This window comes from Acanthisitta chloris, unplaced genomic scaffold, assembly GCF_000695815.1.
Source record: "Acanthisitta chloris isolate BGI_N310 unplaced genomic scaffold, ASM69581v1 scaffold12047, whole genome shotgun sequence".
Taxonomy (NCBI): Eukaryota; Metazoa; Chordata; class Aves; order Passeriformes; family Acanthisittidae; genus Acanthisitta; species Acanthisitta chloris.
In genome coordinates, this window is record NW_008682084.1 from 23,665 (window position 1) to 42,905 (window position 19,241).

The 19,241-nt window shown below is 37.4% G+C and overlaps 1 protein-coding gene across 1 annotated transcript in view; it reads right to left on the reverse strand.

Annotated features, from left to right (window-relative positions):
• Positions 1-294: 294 nt before the first annotated feature.
• ERCC8 (excision repair cross-complementation group 8) overlaps positions 295-19,241 on the reverse strand; it is a 25,432-nt gene continuing 6,485 nt past the window's right edge. Inside the window, exons 4-11 of the mRNA XM_009078366.1 lie at positions 18,387-18,468; positions 17,690-17,758; positions 15,619-15,685; positions 12,509-12,612; positions 10,381-10,505; positions 4,999-5,196; positions 2,158-2,244; positions 295-482 (exon numbers count right to left, since the gene is read on the reverse strand). Coding sequence (XP_009076614.1) covers positions 411-482; positions 2,158-2,244; positions 4,999-5,196; positions 10,381-10,505; positions 12,509-12,612; positions 15,619-15,685; positions 17,690-17,758; positions 18,387-18,468 — 804 coding nt within the window. The 3' untranslated portion in view covers positions 295-410. The remainder of the gene's footprint in view (positions 483-2,157; positions 2,245-4,998; positions 5,197-10,380; positions 10,506-12,508; positions 12,613-15,618; positions 15,686-17,689; positions 17,759-18,386; positions 18,469-19,241) is intronic.

Consider the following 19,241-nt stretch of genomic DNA (forward strand, 5'->3'; position numbering starts at 1 on the left):
TAAAATAAGCTGGAAGTATCCCTGAGCTACTCCTCCTTCAGGCAAAATCCTGTGTATTGTGTATCTTGGAAATGAAGGGGTCATCTCCTCATGTATCAGTGATAACACAAACAATATAATATTGACTGGTCCCAAGGGTTTTTATTTTTTCTTTTTCAGCAATTCAACACTGAATATAAGTATACCAATATGTAAGGGCAAGTATAAAACTCAGTAAAAAGTAATCCTTTAGATTTAACTGTACAACGAATAAACCCACAGAGAACAGTGGAAAACTTATTTCTAAAACACCTTGCTCTTACAGAACTGCAGTAGAACTCCAGTTGTGATAAATCCAACAGTATCCAACTCTGAACAAAAGTCTGTGAATGCAGTGCCTGAATGTCAATTTTATATCAGCACGTAATGTTTTAAAAGTCTTCCTCGTCACTGCTGCTCCAAGCGTCTTCATATTGTGGATTGAAGTGTTCTTGAGGCAGACGCTAAAGAAAATAAAAATTCTCAGTGTTTTGCTTAATTGAAAATACTAAAATCAAATAAAGGCAATGCTAAAGGCATTTTTAAAATTCCTACATGTAGACAAACTATTCTGTCTTTCATGAGCACTGGATTTTTCTTGCTAACCACTGCTTTGGCTATTCTGCCGATTGGAAAAATGATAAATTATGAAAACAAATAATACTCTATTTAACTGCAATTTCATAAAAAAAAACATGGAGGACTGACTGGAAGCATTACAAATGTTTGGTATAAAATATTACAGGTGACTGTTACTGTGTTTGTGGTGTGCCATTGTTGTAATCGAGGTCCTAATTCCCTTGGCCCAGCACAACTGAGCACTGCTGTCTTGGGAAGCAGTCCTGGCCTCTGTGCACATCCAAAAACTACTCCTCACCTCCGTCCCACTAGGGTCCAACCAAAAGGTTGGAATCACCGTGACTTGGAGTAAAATTTTTCCTTGCTTACTTCTACCCTGGATCCAGATTCAAGTCATGCAAGCACTCAAATATCTTTTCTAGCACCTGAAAGGGAGCAGGAATTAGTGGCCTGTGGACAGCAGAACTGCTTCTTACAGTGGCAGTGCTCATCTACAACATTTGCAAACAGCAGCTGTAGCTTAACAGATTTCAAAACAATGGCACATACTACATACTGTCACCATGTCCAATTTAAAGGAGGAGTTCTGATCAGGGCTGGGCAAATAATCCTGTTGCTACAGGTTTGGTTCTGTTTCTCAGACTAAGAAAATTACAGTTTACTCACATCAAAATTCTCGGGCCAGGTGAACGCGTTTTGGGTTCAGAATATCTAACATTTGAAGCTGCTTTTTTATTCTTTGCTAAAGTGTAGGATAGCTTTGAAGTAAGTTGTCTTACAAAACAAAACAAATGTTACAAAAATTTTATGCTTCTCTTATTTTCCCATCCAAATGGAACAATGCAGAAATTTTGGAAAGTGGAACTTTTGCATGCTATGGGCCAAAACATTAATATAGACCCATTTTTCAACATCAGTAAAGTCTGCAGACTCTGACTCTTTCAATTGTTTTGGTTCCTTAAATCTCAGGCTGTTTTATTTATTGCCCAGCTCTAACACTGAGAGAGAAAAAGTACAGTCTTGGAAAACAGTGTGAAATGTGATCTGCCCTGCAACAGCCCTGAATGCTTTGCCTCAGACAATATGTGTAAAAGACAATAATTATAACATAAGCTCATTTGGAATCTTCTTTCTGCACAAAAAATATTTGGGTGTTTCTAATCTTACTGCTCAATATACAGTATATTCTTACACAATACAAAACACATTCTTTGGCACCTTTACAATTCCAAAAAAGCACAAATTATAGAAAACAGTTTGGAAATTAAGGAAGCTAAAGCAGGAGTTGAAAGACCCATAGCCAAACAACATGAACTGCTTTTAGCTAAGTAGGAAGCTAAAATTCTGCAAAAGATTTTACTGGACTGTGAAAGAAAAGATCCTCTCAAAAGCCAACAACAATCACAAAGATTGCACAGAAACAACAGGTGGTTCTTCTCTTAATTAGCAATTGTTAGAAATTTTGATGGTGAATTACATAGTTCATATTTCAATTTCCACAGAACCTCCCCAGGTATAACAGCCATGAAAAGTACAATTTAAACCCTTAAAATTCCTTACCTTTTCATACTTTTCGTCAGGAATTGGCTCTCGTAGAGCTGGTACCCATGCAAGAATATTGCAATCTTTGCCACCGCTATAAAGTTCCTTTAAGAAAACAAGCAAAAATTACTTTCACACAAATTTGCTGAACAGTGACATAAATACAATATTGGGGAGAAAAAAATGTATGGAATATTTATTTCAAAATAGAGGCAAGTAGTCAATTTCTAATTTATAGTAAAATCTTGATAAACAGTATTTTAAACAATATGCCAAAACAAAATGAATAAGCTTTTATATTTTTTCCCAGATTGCTCACCCAAACAGCACAACCCACATTTAAACAAACTTTATTGCTTAAACGCATTTTTTTTCTTCCCTCTCTCATGTCTCCTGAAAAGACAGCTATTTTTACAGTTTAGGAATCTTAGTAAATTATTTATGGAGAAGGGAAAAAAAAGAGAGAGAAAAAAGGGAAACATTATAATTAAAAACTAGGAATAAACTCAAAAGAATCTAGTAATACATGTTAGAAAAGTGCATAGGTATGGAACAAAGAAGTATTAAGTAACCGTAGTTTCAGTATGCCTAGGGAAGGAAAAGAACAAATAAAGTACAATTTGAAGCCTGTATCCTGTTGGGAAAGCAGAGATCAGAAAGACCAATTTATTATTTTTAATATAAATAACTCTATTTATTATGGTAATGACTAAGGGCTGAGATCCCATTGTGCAAGGCACCCTGCAAACACGTGGAAGCAAACAGTCCTCACACCAAACAGCTGAAAGTCAAATACATCTTAGTTTTCTTAGTTCTGTGTTAAAGGAAATACAGACTTCTGTGTCACTTTTAACTGAGGAAATATTTGCTAATGAGAAAATAGTGCACCACCTCTGCAGTAAACTTTCCACTAGTAACACTTCCATGTTCCAAAGTGCTACTCAAATGAACAGGAATGAAGATATTCTGCTTGAAACATACTCCTGCCTTTTAAATGAGATGTCTGACAACACTTGAGTATTGCTGCGTGTTTAAACTGTCTGAGTGAAACATATGAAGTATTGTTTTGGTATGTATGAAAGCCTTGCTTTAAGCATGTTGGATTTTACACTTAAACTAGCAACTCTCTGCCTGTGTGCACATTATTAATACGATGATTTAATCTAAGTTCAATATATTACCACAGCTCTGCCTTTGCAGAAAGTCTCCTATATTACCTACACTTAATTCTAGAACAGCACAAATTATCCTGACATTTGGTGCAGAAACTTAATGGCATTTATGTGGGCAATCTTATTCAAGACAGCAGACGTACTCACTTTTCTACAGCTGGTCCTATGCATGAAGTTGTTCATGCATAAAACACATTCAAGATTACTTTACAATTTTAAGAGAGAGAAACATCCTACTTATCTTGCTTAAAAGAAGACACTACACAAAGGTATAGGTCAAATTCTGTCAGCAGTACTCTACTTGGGTCTTCTGTCTTTGACAGAACACAGAATATCACTACAACTTTAAAAGATCTTTCCATGCCAAAATACCTCCTTGTGAGCAATGCCACAGTGACATCAGCATACTTCCATCGGATTCTTCTTGCTACTTCCCTCACTTTCTGATCTTGGCATGGCAAGATCTTCAGTTAATATTCACTGCATTGAGCAATACTTGTAATTAATTATTACGACCTGAAATGGTGACTCACACCTTAAGTCGAACAAAAGAAGAGCTGGTGACCTCCATGTATGATTATGGTACAATACAGGACAGATACATATATTGGACTACAAACATGCTCCATGCACATTTATGGTACAATACATGGAAAGATTGCAAACAGAGCCTAATATAACTTTCAGTTAACTTTACTTGATAGCCTACTACTGGATTTGCCAAATACCTTTGCAGATGTCACTAGCATTTTTTGAACAGTATGAGGAGCTATAATTAAAAGCAAAATTGCTTCCTGTTGCACACATAATACTTTATGACATGTTATTCATGCACAATGCTTTACTCGATTTCTTTTTCTGAAAGGGAAACATAGGTCTTGTTTGTTTACTTAAATTATTCTAAGCAGATAATATGGGACAATGGTATCTAGTGTATTAGATCCAACAGTAAACATCATCCAAGAGATTGCACAATGAAGATTTTCTCTTCCACACCACCCTTGAAATTACTGACATCCTATTAAATTAATGCCTCTTATTAAAGGGCCAAATTCTGCAGTTCTTATTACTCAAGCACAGTAACATCTCATTAACTTTATAGAGATATTTAGGTAAGAACAGTTCAGGCAAACAATAATATAGTGCATTTTATGGCTCAGTTCCCAGGATCAGGAAATGCATATATACACACATTAAGTAAAGCCCACACCACTCTGTGGAGACAGCTCCATACAGTATCTCAAACACAATAGGTATTCCACACAAACCTGCTCATTAGTTCGGATAAGAGCAGCTAAAGACTAGTATCATTGGACTGCAAATAGCTAGCTGCTTGGATATCAGTGACGATACTTGATTATATGGTTCTGGGCAAATGGAAGATACTTCTCACCTCAAATACATAATTGGTGCAAAGTTAAAAGTTCTTTTTAGAGCCTATGCTGGTCATGAGGTGAAACAAAGACAGCAATTAAAATACAGTTAAAGAAACAAAGAGCATGAGGAACTGGCAGCAACCAATATCAACCACTTTTCTTGCATGACATGTGAGCCACAGATCTCCCTCTTCTGTCAAGATCTTTGACTAAAGCATATCCCTGAGGAGTTAATGATTCTAGTGCAAATGGTATGGCAACCTGCATAAATATTCCAGTTTGTCTGGAATACTGTTTCTATTTTCACTTACCTGAAAATGAGGTTGAAATACACAGCAGTTGGCAGCACTATAATGCCCTCTAAGCGTAGTTATCAGCTCTCCTGTGAAAACAGTATAAACAGCAATGCTACTTCCACATGGTATAAAGGCAAACTCTGGATTACAGCCACAGGAAACGGTGAATTTGAGTCCTTTTCTACTTTCATTGTAGACTTTCCCATAATTCACCTGTAAAATGAAGGATTACACAGTTAGCTATTAATTAAAACTTAGGAAATGACATGGGAAGGTCAATTTTATTTCATACTTAGAACTTAATAAAATTAATTCTGAGTTATGTCAATATACCTCCTGATATTTCAAATTACCAGGTGTCTATCGAGACAATCATTTTCATATTCATTAAAGGTCACTTTTGCAAATATCAGCTTTAAGAAAGGGAAACAAAGATATGCCTAAAAATCAGCAGTTCCACACTTAGAAATAGAACTTGCAGAGGCTGTTGTATGCTAGATCTATGTCAACCACCTAAGTTCTCAATGAAATTAGACATGTTCAGGAATTATCACCTAAAACATTTCCCTAGATGTTCCAGCATAATTTTCTCTCAGACACCAAAACTATCAAAACTCTTATGCACAACAATATACAGTTATAAATCACAGAATAATAGAAGAGTTTGGATTGGAAGGGATCTTTCAAATTCATCTAGTCCAACCCCTCAGCAATGAGCAGGGACATCTCCACTTAGATCAGGTTGCTCAGAACTCCATCTACCACCTCTTTGGGCAACTCTTTCTAGTGTTTCACCACCCTCATTGTAAACTAAAAAAATCTTCATTATATCTAGTCTAAATCTATTATCTTTATTTTAAAACCATTACTCCTTATCCTTGCTGCAACAGGCCCTACTAAACAGTCTGTATACATCCATCTCAAAATCTCCCTTACATACTGTAAGGCCACAATACATAAGTAAGCCTTCACTTCTCCAGCCTGAACAACCCCAACTCTCTTGGCCTTTCCTAACAGGAGAATTGCTTCATCCAGCTGACCATTTTTGTGATCTCCTCTGGACCTGCTCCAACAGGTCCATGTCCTTCCTGTGCTGAGAACCCCAGAACTGGATGCAGCACTCCAGCTGGGATCTCACCAGAGCAGAGCAGACAGGCAGAATCACCTCCCTCACCCTGCTGGCCACGTTGCTTCTGATGGAGCCCAAGACACTGTTGACTTCTTGGGCTGCAAGTGCACTTTGCTGGTTCAAGAAATAGCAGTAGATTAATAGGCACTATGAAAGCAACTGAAGGGCAAGCAGAAGGATGGCCTAAGTAAAAGGTGATGTGAAGGGATTAGAAGAGATTCATGAAGAAGAAGCAAATAAAGAGGAACTTTGTAAATTACTATGAACTAGTTAAAAGTGATAAAAAAGCCTATCTTCTAACCAAAGCTAAATCACCACTGAGAAATTCAATACTGTTCCCTATAAGGGCAGCTGAGATACAAAAAACGTTACATTTCTAAGACCTTATTTGTGAGGTGTGAGTGAAACCTTTCAAATAAAAGTAGTATACCAAGAGCTTATTAGCATCTGTACTAATGTTTCAAGATCCTGACAGGTCCTATACAGGCAAAAATATCACAAAAGTGAAAGTGAAATGTGTCCAAACATGCTTGAAACATTCCAGTTGGGTATCAGTCTAACTAGGCCCTGTCAGGTCTCAAAAATGTATTTATGAGGTGATAGAGAAATATATTCACGAACACAGCTTTCCTCTAAACAAACTTAATTAAAACAAACCATTACAATTTTGACTTTCTTTTCATGAAGAGGAAGAAGTCCATAATGAACACCTGAAGTGCACACATAATCTTAAGATTTATATTTAAGGAGACACTGACTGTGGCACTCAGTGCCATCATCTAGTTGACATAGTGGTGTTAGGTCACAGGTTGGACTTGATGATCTCAGAGGTTTTTTCCAACCTTTTCGATTCCATGAAAAGAAGTATTTTTCTAGTATTGGTACAATAAATTTAAGGTCATTAATACTATCTAATGGTATATAAAAGAATATTTTGTTTAAAACATTACTGTCCTAAAACCTATGCTCTTATTTTTTGCTGAAAAACAAGATATTCACTTATGTGTACAATCTTAGCAAAGGTCTCTAAGTTATACTTTAACCTCCCTACCTAAACCTCAAGGCCTATAGTTAAGAAAAGAAAATCTCAACTGTGAAATCTTGCAGCTATAAGCTAATATATTTGTAAAGTTTAGCAGGTAAATATTCTAATACAACATTTTTGTCAGGTTCTTGACTGATACTATGTCAATGGTCCTAAGTTTGAGGCAAAAATACAAGTACCAGTCACCATAAAGAAAATCTCTGAATCATCTTATAAATATATACAAAGAGAGTTTAATTAGAATACAAGTAGGTTCACGGAATGATAGAATGGGTAAGGTTGGAAAGGACCACTGAAGTTCATCTGGTCCAACCTCCCTGCTCAAGCAGGATTCCCCAGAGCATGTTACTCTGGAATGTGTCCAGATGGCTTTTGAGTATCTCCAAGGAAAGGAACTCCACAGCCTCTCCAGGCAATCTGCTCTGATGTGTGGTCACCTGCACAGTAAAGAAATTCCTCCTTATGTTCAGGTGGAACTTCCTGTGCATCAGTTTCTGCCCACTGCCTCTTGTCCTCTTGCTTGGCAGCACCAAGAAGAGCTCCATCCTCTTGGCATCCTCCCTTTTGATACCTACATACTTTAATGAGGTCCCTTCTCAGGTGTCTCTTCTTGAGGCTGAACAACCTTTTCTCGTAAGAGAGATGCTCCAGTCCCTTAGTCATCTTTGTTGCCCTCTGCTGGACCTGCTCCAGGAGCTCCACATCCCTCTTGTACTGAGGAGCCCAGAACTGGACACAGAACTCCAGCTGAGGCCTCACCAGGGTTGAGGAGAGGGACAGGTCACTTCCCTCACTCTGCTGGCAATACTCTTCCTGATGCACCTAGGATACCATTGGCCTTCTTGGCCACAAGGACACACTTCTGGCTCATGTGTGATTTGTTGTCCACCAGGACCTCCAGGTTCTTCTCCACAGAGCTGCTTTGCAGCAGGTCAGCCCTAGCCTGTACTGGTGCTCACAGTTATTCTTCCTAGGTGCAGGACCTGCACTTACCCTTGTTCAATTTCAGACAGTTCTTCTCTGCCCATTTCTCCAACCTATCGAGGTCCCTCTGAAGGGCAGCACAGCCCTCTGAGGTATTGGCAACTTCTCCCAGTTTTGTATCATTAGTTAACTTGCTGTGCAGGCACTCGGTCCCCTCACCCAAGTCACTGATGAATAAATTAAGCAATACTGGGCCCAGTATTGAACCACGGGGGACACCACTAGTGACAGGCCTTCAAACAGGCCCTGTGCCACTGATCACAACCCTGTCATTCAGCCAGTAGTGTGCAGCCATTCATGACAAGATTCCACTGATGATAGCTGTCCCACCATGTCTCTATAACTGCAGTGAGCTCAAAGCCCTGTGACTGCACACAGATCTCCAAATCTTGTTTGTTTCCCATGCTATGTGCATTGGTATACAGGCACTTCAATGAGGTTATTTGAGGTTGATAATTTTACATAATGACAGGATATTTTCATGAGATATGAAGCTTATGTCATGTCCTTTGTGGATAATACTGCCCAATTTGTAAAGACAGTGTCTGTAAATACTGACTGTGTTAAGTCTTGCTAATGCTAGTACTTTAAGAGGCATATACTACTCTGCTTATAAAGAGCAATTAAACTCCTTTACACAGCACAACAGCTGGAAGACCAACAATTCCCAAGCCATAACACTGCTCATAACAAAGGCATGTACAGTGAAAGGGAAGAGTGGAGGCTGGGAAAAGTAAATAAAATGGATATGTTCAGTGTAAATATTCCTGCTTGATAGAGAAACAGTGGAAAGGAAAGGATGATGCCAAAATGAGAACTGAAGAAAAATCTTAAAAACTGGCTTTGTCCTTTGAACACACAAATAGATAACCTGCTTCTTTCTGACAAAAGATGTATGCAACATGTATACAGCTTCAACATTCATTTCTCTTACTAACTGAAACAACCCACTAGGCCCCAAATTCGGCTTATTGTTCAAATAAAAACAAAAAATCATATGCGTAACTTAATTTCTATACCTTTTGAAAGATACAGAAAAAGATTCTGGAAATCAAAAGGACTGGCTAGTGAGGGAAATAAAGGGACTATGTTGGGAAGTTGTATTACTTGTCCATGCATTTATTTGTCTGCTGGTGCCTTAAAATTATTTCAAGCAATGCTTCTGGACAGCATGTGAAAATACAATACTCTGGAATTGACAAAGCAAGCAGGAGCAAGCTCTTCCACACCAAATTAGAAAACTGTGAAATAGGCTATGAAAAAAGTCAATGAACTAAGTCACAGAAAAACAAAAAACAGTGATCCAGCTGGTGACAGGAGAGTGAACAAACAGTATTATCTACTTTGGTGATGGTGATTTCGAGACAGAAAGATGTCTGTATATGAGGTGCTAAGAACAAGCTGTCAAATATGAGTAGCATGGAGATAGAAAAGTCCTTTCATTTAAATATCTATAAGAAATCCTTTTTGCTGTGTGCTGAAACTAAGTAGCAGAAGTAAAAGATTGCTAAGTCCAAGTAAAATTTCTTCCTTTCATGACAGCAATGACAGAGTATAATCATGATTGTCTAAAATTCCATGGAAACTGACTTAACTAGGATGTTCTTCTTTCAAAATAAACACAGTAAACAATTTTCCTTACTAAACAGAATATCACAACAGGAACCTTCAGCAAAAACAAACCCAAAAACAAGCCATAGAAAGCACTGGAGCAGCAGTAGAGATTTAACAACCTTCCCACCCCACAGCTGCAATGCAAATCTGGAGGGGTGGATGGATAGGTGTTTCTAACACTGCCATACAACTCCACAGGAGATTTCACAGAACCAGAAAGAAAACTGCAAGAAAGCCAGGCAGTTAATCAGTGAAACTCTCAGGTATAGCAAACTGCCTTGTGGATAGGACACTGACAAGTAATATAGTTAAACAAACCCCAAAACTTTCTAGAACATTCACTGCATATTGAGGTGTTCATTACTGTCTGAAGCATTACAGCTATGCTTCCAAATTAATGGGCTTAGAGTTACCATATTCAACCAAGTTTCTTCATACATTTTTTTATAAATAGAAGAAATCTGGGAAAAAAATGTTGAACAAATCTTCTAATGATGAGATTAAGCAGCAATAGCCTCTATGAAAATGAATAAATGTTCAAAGTTGTAATGGCAATTGCACAAATTATAAATCTACTAAAATTAAGTGCAAGTAAAAACATAACTGAAGATCCCTGAAAACTTACTAATGTATTTTCTCCAGTGGAGCTGTTCCAGAGTCGCATCCGATCATCTGTACCAATGGTTAACAGATGAAGTCCATCACTTGTGTAGCACAAACCATTCACTCTCCCATTGTGAGCAGTGTTTACTGTCAGGAAAAAGAGTTGGTTCAGATTTCCGAAGAAGAATCACTATTTTGTATACATTTTTAATTCAATGTAGAGCACTGAAAGTGCTGCTTAAACGGTAACATTCAGGAAATTAATAATTTAACTTCTGGTTTATAAGAACTTCTGGCTGGCAACCAGCCACCAACAGTGTTTCTTAGGGTGCAGTTCAAGAACCAGTCGTGTTCAATATATCCTCAAGCGGTCGATGCCTCAACCCTGTCAGTGTTTAAGAGTCATTTGGACAGTGCCCTTAATGTGCTGTAGCTTTTGGTCAGCCCTGCAGTCGTCAGGCAGTTGGACTAGATGGTCATTTTAGGACACTTGCAAGTGAATATTCTATTCTCTATTGTACTATATATATGTACTGTAAATGAATTCCATTGATTTTGCCCTGTAATGTTGTACATTAAGTAAGCTATAGTAGCTACAATCCAACTCTGTGCTACCACAGCAAATCTAAGTACGGTGCCCATGACCTAACTCACTGAAAAACAGATAAAGTATCTCTGCAGTACCTCATTTAGACATATCTCTTACGTAAAGGTGTTACCTGCTTTTTAATGACTTTATTAAAAAATTTATTAGCTGCATTTGGTTTAGTTCATATATATTTCAAGAAGTGAAATATCCTAGTCCATGTGATTGCCATTAGATTACCAAAAAAATCATCCTGAACTCATCAGACAGGAATAAAGATGAAAAGAGAGATGTTGTGTTTGAATGAGTCAATACATTATTCAAACGGATGTAAAAATGGTAATAATTACCTTTGGAGTTACATAGAACTTCATTTTTCATAAACCAAAAACTGTCCTTTTCTTACTAAGTCTTAGCTTTCTTTAGACCATTTTCATCTGAATAATTTCTTGAACTGCAATCAAATTTAAAACTGTCATAACCAAAATCTCTATAAACACACTCAAATGTACACAGTACAGAGCAGAGTTATTAAAACAGATACTTACTGCTGCTTCATATCCTCTAACCATACACTTTGGAAAATCAGTTTCACTTTACAGACATCTTCATGTATTTTTATACATGCAATTTAAGTTGCATGTAACAAGTCAGACTGACTGGTAGCTTAATCATTGATATACACTACATAAATCCCTCTGTTCAGAGCCACTCTGTGATTCAATTCCAAACACTACATATGTCTATCTCGGAGCAGGACTTGTTTAAATACTTTCTTGGACTGCCAAAATGAAATATATTCTGTTCAGAACTGACCACAATTCGTGAACTATAAAGTTCAGAAGCTTCTCTTTAACTGAGGTGTTTTTTGGTTTGGTTTTGGTTTTAGTTTCAGAAATGTGACTTGAAAATACATAAAAATGTTGGTGCTGTAGTTAATGACAGCTAATATAAGGTATCATTAATGCATCTGACTGTTCTGAAGTAAGCGTGTAATTCAAAGCTCTTGTAAAATAAACCAATCATAATTCTACACGCTCTTGTATACTTTAAGCAGTATAAAATGAATAGAACTGATTTTATGACACAATATATGAAAAAATATTCTAGAGGTTTGTGTTGGAAGTAAGACTAATTTAAACAGGAAAAGGAATAGGCTTTTGTGGGTTTATTTGTGTTGTCTTTGTTTTTAAAAGAGGGTAATTAACCACTGGAATATCTTATGAAGTATCAAGTGATTGCTGTTTGTATAAAAGCTAATCTACAGGATGAATGAATTCTTCCACCCACAAAACGGGTAACAAAATTTCCTGTTTTAGGAGGAAAAACATTTAGAACAGCTACACTGCTGTTGTCAAGGAGACCTCTCTAAACAAGACCACCAACCACAAACACAGCCTCTGTAACAGAAGTAACTGGATAAAACCAAATGGCATGTGTTATGTAGTAGGCAGCAACTGGATTATCACTACTCTCCTTGCTGGTCTTAGTATTCAACAGATCTGTGAAATGTAAGAGTTATTCTAGCTACATGTGGATTACCACCACTTATATTCTGTATTACCTGTCTCAGAAGAGGTTTTGGACTTTTCCCCATTGTGCTGATCAAGTGTACTCAGACATCCAGTTGCTCTCCTCACATCCCATAATTTTACTTTACCATCAGCACTAAGAAAAACAGATTCACATACATTAGGAAAATTGAATGCACCCCGGTTCAATGACCTCCTTTAGCCAACCCACCTGGCACTCACCCAGCAACTACCCTGAACCACCCATCATGGGGGCAAAACTCAAGCCAATGGAATTTCACTACAAATTTTTTTTAAGACAGACTTCAGACATTCATTTACATGTATTAACAAACACACATGGTATACTGTCAGCACCTAAGTTAAGAGTGAATCTTCATCTATATACAATACACTTGACTCTGTGTCATAACACCCTTGCAAACGTACACAGACCAGGAATAAACTTGCTAATTCTTCTGTTGATTAACCTGTAGCTTACAGACTCCAGCACTGTCAGCAATGGTTGTCTGGTAACTTGGGCTCTTGCTATCACAAAGCGATTTCATGACTGATACAGAGGTCGTCTACAGACATGTAGGTTGGGTGGGTCTGTGTGCTCTGTGGTCAGGCAGTGCTGTGGCACAGAAACACTGAGAGCTGCTCCTGGAGGAACTAACTGTCCACATTACCAGGGTGGCACAAAGAGGGAAAAACCAAGGGTCAGGCTGCTGCGATTCATTCTGGTTCCCAGGCTGCATGTTCACACTGCTCACACTGTGTGTCTGCAAACAACCATGGCACCTGGATTTCAGCATTCCAGACGTGCACCACAAGACTCCCAGGTGTAGATAGGAGGTAAATTCATAGAAAAGCTCATTTCCCATGCACTGAGTCACCAGTGTGGATGTATTTACTGAAACTATTTGGATAGTTCCCAGCAACTTAACTGTACTTTTGGAGAAAAAACAAAACAACAAAAACATAAATCACTTTTCATGTCGGCTGAACAAAAACAACTGCACTGTTTTGGTCTACAGCTGGAAAACATATCTAATCAAACTACTTCTTAAAGATAAGCAATCTTCTAACTGAAGTACTATATGCTTTTCTTGTGTGTTCCTAAGTTAGAGCTGTACATAAATATTGGAACTATATATACTAAACATACACCAACTGACCAAAGCAAAACCAACTGTTTATTCCTTATCTGTTCCATCCCTGACAGAGCCAATGACTGATTTGTTCTTTTGTGCTCCCCTTCACTACAGATTTATTCTGTTAACTTCCAAGTGGCATTCCAACAGAATGTGCTGACAACACACTATGATACTCCAAACATTCTAGGACCATGAGCAGAGTAAGCACTGAGGTTTGAGCTGACTACAAAGTGAGCACCAAACTGCATGTAGTTCACCGAAATTTTCTTAATAAAGGCATAGAGTTTCCTCACTATAAATTCTACAGTTGTCCACTTCTGATGATACAGTTTCTATTGGCCCATCTTTTTTTAGGCCAGTTCTAAAGAGGAAAAAAGAGCTTATAATCCTCTCTAAAGCCCAAAACTGAAGTGTGTGAAGACACAGAGAAAACACGTCTCTTCTCCAACCATTCCAATCTCCTGTCAAAACTACGGAAGACTTGAGCATCACAGAGAAATCTGAACTAACACATTTCACATTTCACAAGCACGTCCCATAAACCCCCAAAATTTATCTCCCCTCCCCTGAAGTGACCACAAGCAAACATACAGTTGTCTTGGAAAACAGTCACATCTCCTGACACACAAGATTAGTCCAGATTCTATTTTTAGCAACACCAGTCAGTTTCTCCTCACCATTTCAGTGTCTCTGGGTTTTGCCCACATTTATGTTAGCAGATGACAGAACTGAGTTATGTTGTTAGGAACTAGTAGTTCAGCTAGAGTTGATTAAGTAGTGGAGCCATAAGAAACATATTTAGTATGCAATCATCATAAAGCAACGTGACAACATAGGCAGATGCAGTTTATAGTTCTATGACTACAAAGCAAAATGTTTTGGGACACATCAGTAAGTCAATATTTAATAAGATTTGCTGGTTTTTCCATGCTGGAAAAAACAATCAATTTTTCACTGCCGAAACAAACAAACTAAAAAAACCAACCCACAACACACTGTTAGAACATTTTCCAACTATGCTGAGCCTTTCAGAAGCCTAGCTTCAGAAACCAAAGGTTTACAACTCTGGTATCAACTTATTAAAATTTCACTCTAAACTAAGAAAACAGCTATTCTTCTCTGCAATTCAAAAGAAAGAAACATGGCCACTAAGAAAGTGAGAAGAGAAATGCCACAAATGCCAACATATGCAAAAGTTATAGGAAAGCCAGGAGGATTTTTTTACATTAAAAATGACTTGATGGAAAATAAAAAAGGCCCAAGATTATCAAAATACAATCCATTCTCACTGAATTACTGCAGCTTGGAAAGTTATTACCCCTCAGCTAAGTGACCTGAGTTATGCTCTTTGACATAACTGAGCATGAGGACTAGAGAGAATGATTGTAAGATGAGACAGGGGAGATTTGGATTAGATGTTAGGAAAAATATTTTCACTGCTAAGGTGGTCAGGTACTGGAATAGATTGCCCTGAGAGGTGGTGGAGTCACCATCCCTGGAAGTGTTTAAGAGGCATCTGGATCTGATGCTGGAGGATATGGTTTAGAGTTTATGGATTAAAGCAGAGTGGCAGCTAATGGTTGGAGTCAATGATCTTGCAGGTCTCTTCCAACCTCAAAGATTCTGTGATTGTAAGATTAACCAGGATGATACTTTGAAATAAACATGTTTTACTTTGTTACAAAACAGATAAGCAATGCACACACTAATAAACAGTACGAAGTGAGTATCCCTATAACGCTCTATCATCTTTCAATGCCTCTAAATACACTAAGTATTTCAAAATTCTGTACAAACCTTCCATAAAATAATCATCACTTGTACAGCTCTTTGGGTTTCGTTTTTCTAGGGAAGAGCTATGAAACTGTGAATAGGTAAAAGTCAATGATGAAGATTAACTCTAAAAGTCCATTTGAATTGCAAAAAAAAGACATGCATAATGAATACATAAAATTTTACAGTTGAACATTTCAGTGCATTTAACATTCCAGCAGCATCCCTACCTTCCTGTCGCCAAGATAAATTCGTGACGTGGGGACCAAGACACTGCCAGGACTGCTTGCCTGTGACCTAGAAATTATATGAGAAAGCTTAAACAAACCATTTCATGTAAAGAACTAGAAGTGAAAAGCACATATTTAGTTCTACAAGACACACCAAGCCAGAGTAATAATCTGAATTGTAATATAAATTTGAATTTTGCGAAACTGTTATTTTGCTTTAGTGGGATAGCAGTGAGCTGAAAGTGATACTTGGAGTATTACATGTATTACACTTGATGACAAAGATTGTTTTACGTATGCAAAACACACTGCCACAGACGCTGAGCTTACTTTAAATACTGTTATTAATTTTTGCGCAGCACTGGCGTTCTCACACACAGATGATCTTTCCATTTATTTTTCTGCAAATCCGTTAAAAGTATTCAGTAAAAAATATACTTATCTTATATACTTGCAATTAAAACTTTACTCATCTTATCCACGAATAGTCTTGTCCTGAATTTGTGCTATTTTTCCCCCTAACTGGGTCTGAAATACTAAGATATCAACAGAACTGGTGAAGGGACTCGAGCACAGGTCCTGTGAGGAGCTGCTGAGGGAGCTGGGGTTGTTTAGCCTGGAAAAGAGGAGGCTCAGGGGAGACCTTATTACTCTCTACAACTCCCTGAAAGGAGGTTGTAGTCAGGTGGGGCAACAGTCTCCCAAGTAACATGCAACAAGATGCAAGCAAGTGGCCTCAAGTTGCACCAGGGGAGGTTTAGATTGGAAATTAGTTAAAAATCCTGATTTTTCCTAATAAAATTCCATCAATGCATTTATTTGTATCCATTAACTAAACTACAGCTATGCATGTAGGTCCATTTCAGCCACTAGAGTTAGGCTATGTGAAAATATTCACACTTATCTTCAAGACACAACTGACTGCTTCAAGTCCTGTAAAGAATTATTAGATTGTGCTAAGTGGAGGACATATTCTCCTTCCACTTTCTCCTCCAGTATTGCTAACTGTACCAGGCTGTGTACATAGACCCAGAGCTTGTGCCTGGTAAGCACTAACTCTTGTGCTAAAATTAAGAAGCCCTGATGAAACCAACCTGAATCACTAGAGAACTGTTTCATTGCACTCTCTGGTGCTCTCAGTTCTACGAAGAGAACATGAGATGCCTGTTGTAGCCAATTCAGTTCATAAGGACTCAATGGCTTTAGCTCTGCACCACACAAAAGCACCTAGGCTGCTTTTACACTTGAGCTGGCTAGTGAAGAATTAAAGCTGCATTTGCACATTGCTGTGTCTGAGCTTACATTTCCCTGCAGTTTCCAGATCAGATCAGGCTCTTACCCAGCTGGTTTGGAGCATGAAGATATACCTCATAAGTGCCTTCGCTTGAGCATGTGTATACACACAGACACTCCAGAAAGTACAACTTAGAAAAGAGACACTAAAGGCTGGTTCTCACTAAGTGCCAGAAGTCATGGATTATGGAATAATAAAACCCTATATTCACTCAATTAGGAACATACAAATATTAGATATCATCCTTCTATAGCAAAGTAGTATCTTGCTCATTCTACACAAACTTCTAATCAAATCTGTTTGAACACTTCCACAGGGTATTTTGTTAAAAACACGTTTTTTTGTTTTGATGCAGTTTGGTGAGGTCTTTTTGTCGTCTGGTTGAGGTGTTTTGGGGGTTTTTTTGGGGTGGGGGAGGAATGGGGTTGGTTATTTTATTTTGGCTTTTTTGGTTTCTTTTAAACAGCATCCCATAACCCCCAAAACCAACACCTACACTTAACCATTTACTAAACAGTAATCACTATTGATTAGATCATGAAAACGCCCAAACATCTGTATTAATTGCTTATTGATTAGTATTTGTATCCTCCAATTCATTAGCACTAGAATAACACCCAGAAGAACCTTTTGCCACTGTGTAACTTTCACGACTGGCTACAAATAAATCAGTCATCTTACTGACAAAGAATACATTGTCCGCAGTGTTTCTTTACAGGACTTGTTTTTACTCAAAGTAGTTATTGTTTAACATTTATGTTTCAGAGTAAGAAGTACCCTGCAGAATGTGAGAACTGGATCCAGACTTCAAGTCACAGAGCTGTACTTTGGGGCTTTTGGTACCAACTGTAACAAGAGAAACAAAGACAGCTAAAAAAACCCACAGCATTTGAGAGAACAACAACAGAAGAATCTTAGCAATGACAAAGAAGCAGAAGGAAAATCCTAGCTGCATAACAGTTCATTCAGTCAGAGCAATGCATTCTATGAATAGATTTACATTTTTAGTATAAGTGAATTTGCCACGTAAGAAACAAAATTTAGAAACTAGAGGTAAACAGGACAGTACTTAGGAAACTTAAAATATCTCTTCAAATATTTTTTTGCTAAACATAGCTGAATTGTGTAAATGTAAGCAATACACACACATCTATTTACACAATTTACTTTGTTTGGATCTAATAACCTTCCAATGCTAACTTATGCAATGAAAGGTAATTCTAATAATAGCTAGGAATTTTTTTTTCAGGAAGGAGAATTGACTGACGCATTATTTCAGAAGAACAAATATTATATTCTCATTGGCATCATTCAACTAATGGATAGTGTTTTATTTTACCAAGAAACTTAGGTCTTATGAAGACTCAGTTTATGTAAAAATAAGACATGGTAGGGGAAAAGTCCTACTGAATATTACTTGTTTGTTACTATAAACCCAAAACGTATAAGACATTTCTTCAAAAGAGATATGTACCTGCTATTAAACAATGCTTTGTAGCAATTGGAGACATGTGATGGCTATAGACTGTTTCCTGAAAGTGAAATGTATCTGCAAGCTGATAATAGAAAGATTAAATTAATCACAGTGCAAGTATGTTATCAGAATGTAAATGCTCATCACTATTTTTCAAGTAACATCTACAAATAATACTAATACAAATATTACTATTTACACAGTCACAATAACTCTCCTGGTTAGAAACCGGATCATACAAGCATCACAAAGTCTGTTTCCAACACTAGGGCAATACCAGAGATCAGAGATGACCCAAAAGAAAGACCAAAAAAATTGCCTAATGAGAAGCATGAATGGAAATAATTACAATTATCAAAAATTAATAAAGCTAGCAACAAGAAAGTTACAATAGAGTCAACAGGACACAGGCATGTAAGACTAAACTTAAAACCCCTTGTCATTCACAAATATCACACACTCTCTTCAATGCCTAAAAAAATAAGACACTACCATACAAAATGATTAGGTCCCTTAAGAGAGTCTAAAATTAATTAAATATAATACTTACTTTAGTAACTTTCAGCAAGTATAATTGCTTTTGGGTAAACTGCTTTTGCTACCTCATTCTAAATACTGAGTACGAAAAATCCCTTAAACCTAAGTGGTCTGTGTTTTCAAAAACACCATCTGGTGGCAGAACACATTATTCCAGAACCTTCACATGCACGCTGTGTCTATTATGTCATGCTAACAGAACTATCTGGAAAGTGAAATGTTGTCAGGAAGATTAAGTTACTGCAAATATGGCTTCACACCTCACCAAAAGAAGAGGTGAAAATTTGTTTTATATTGTGTCCCTAGGATGACAAACCT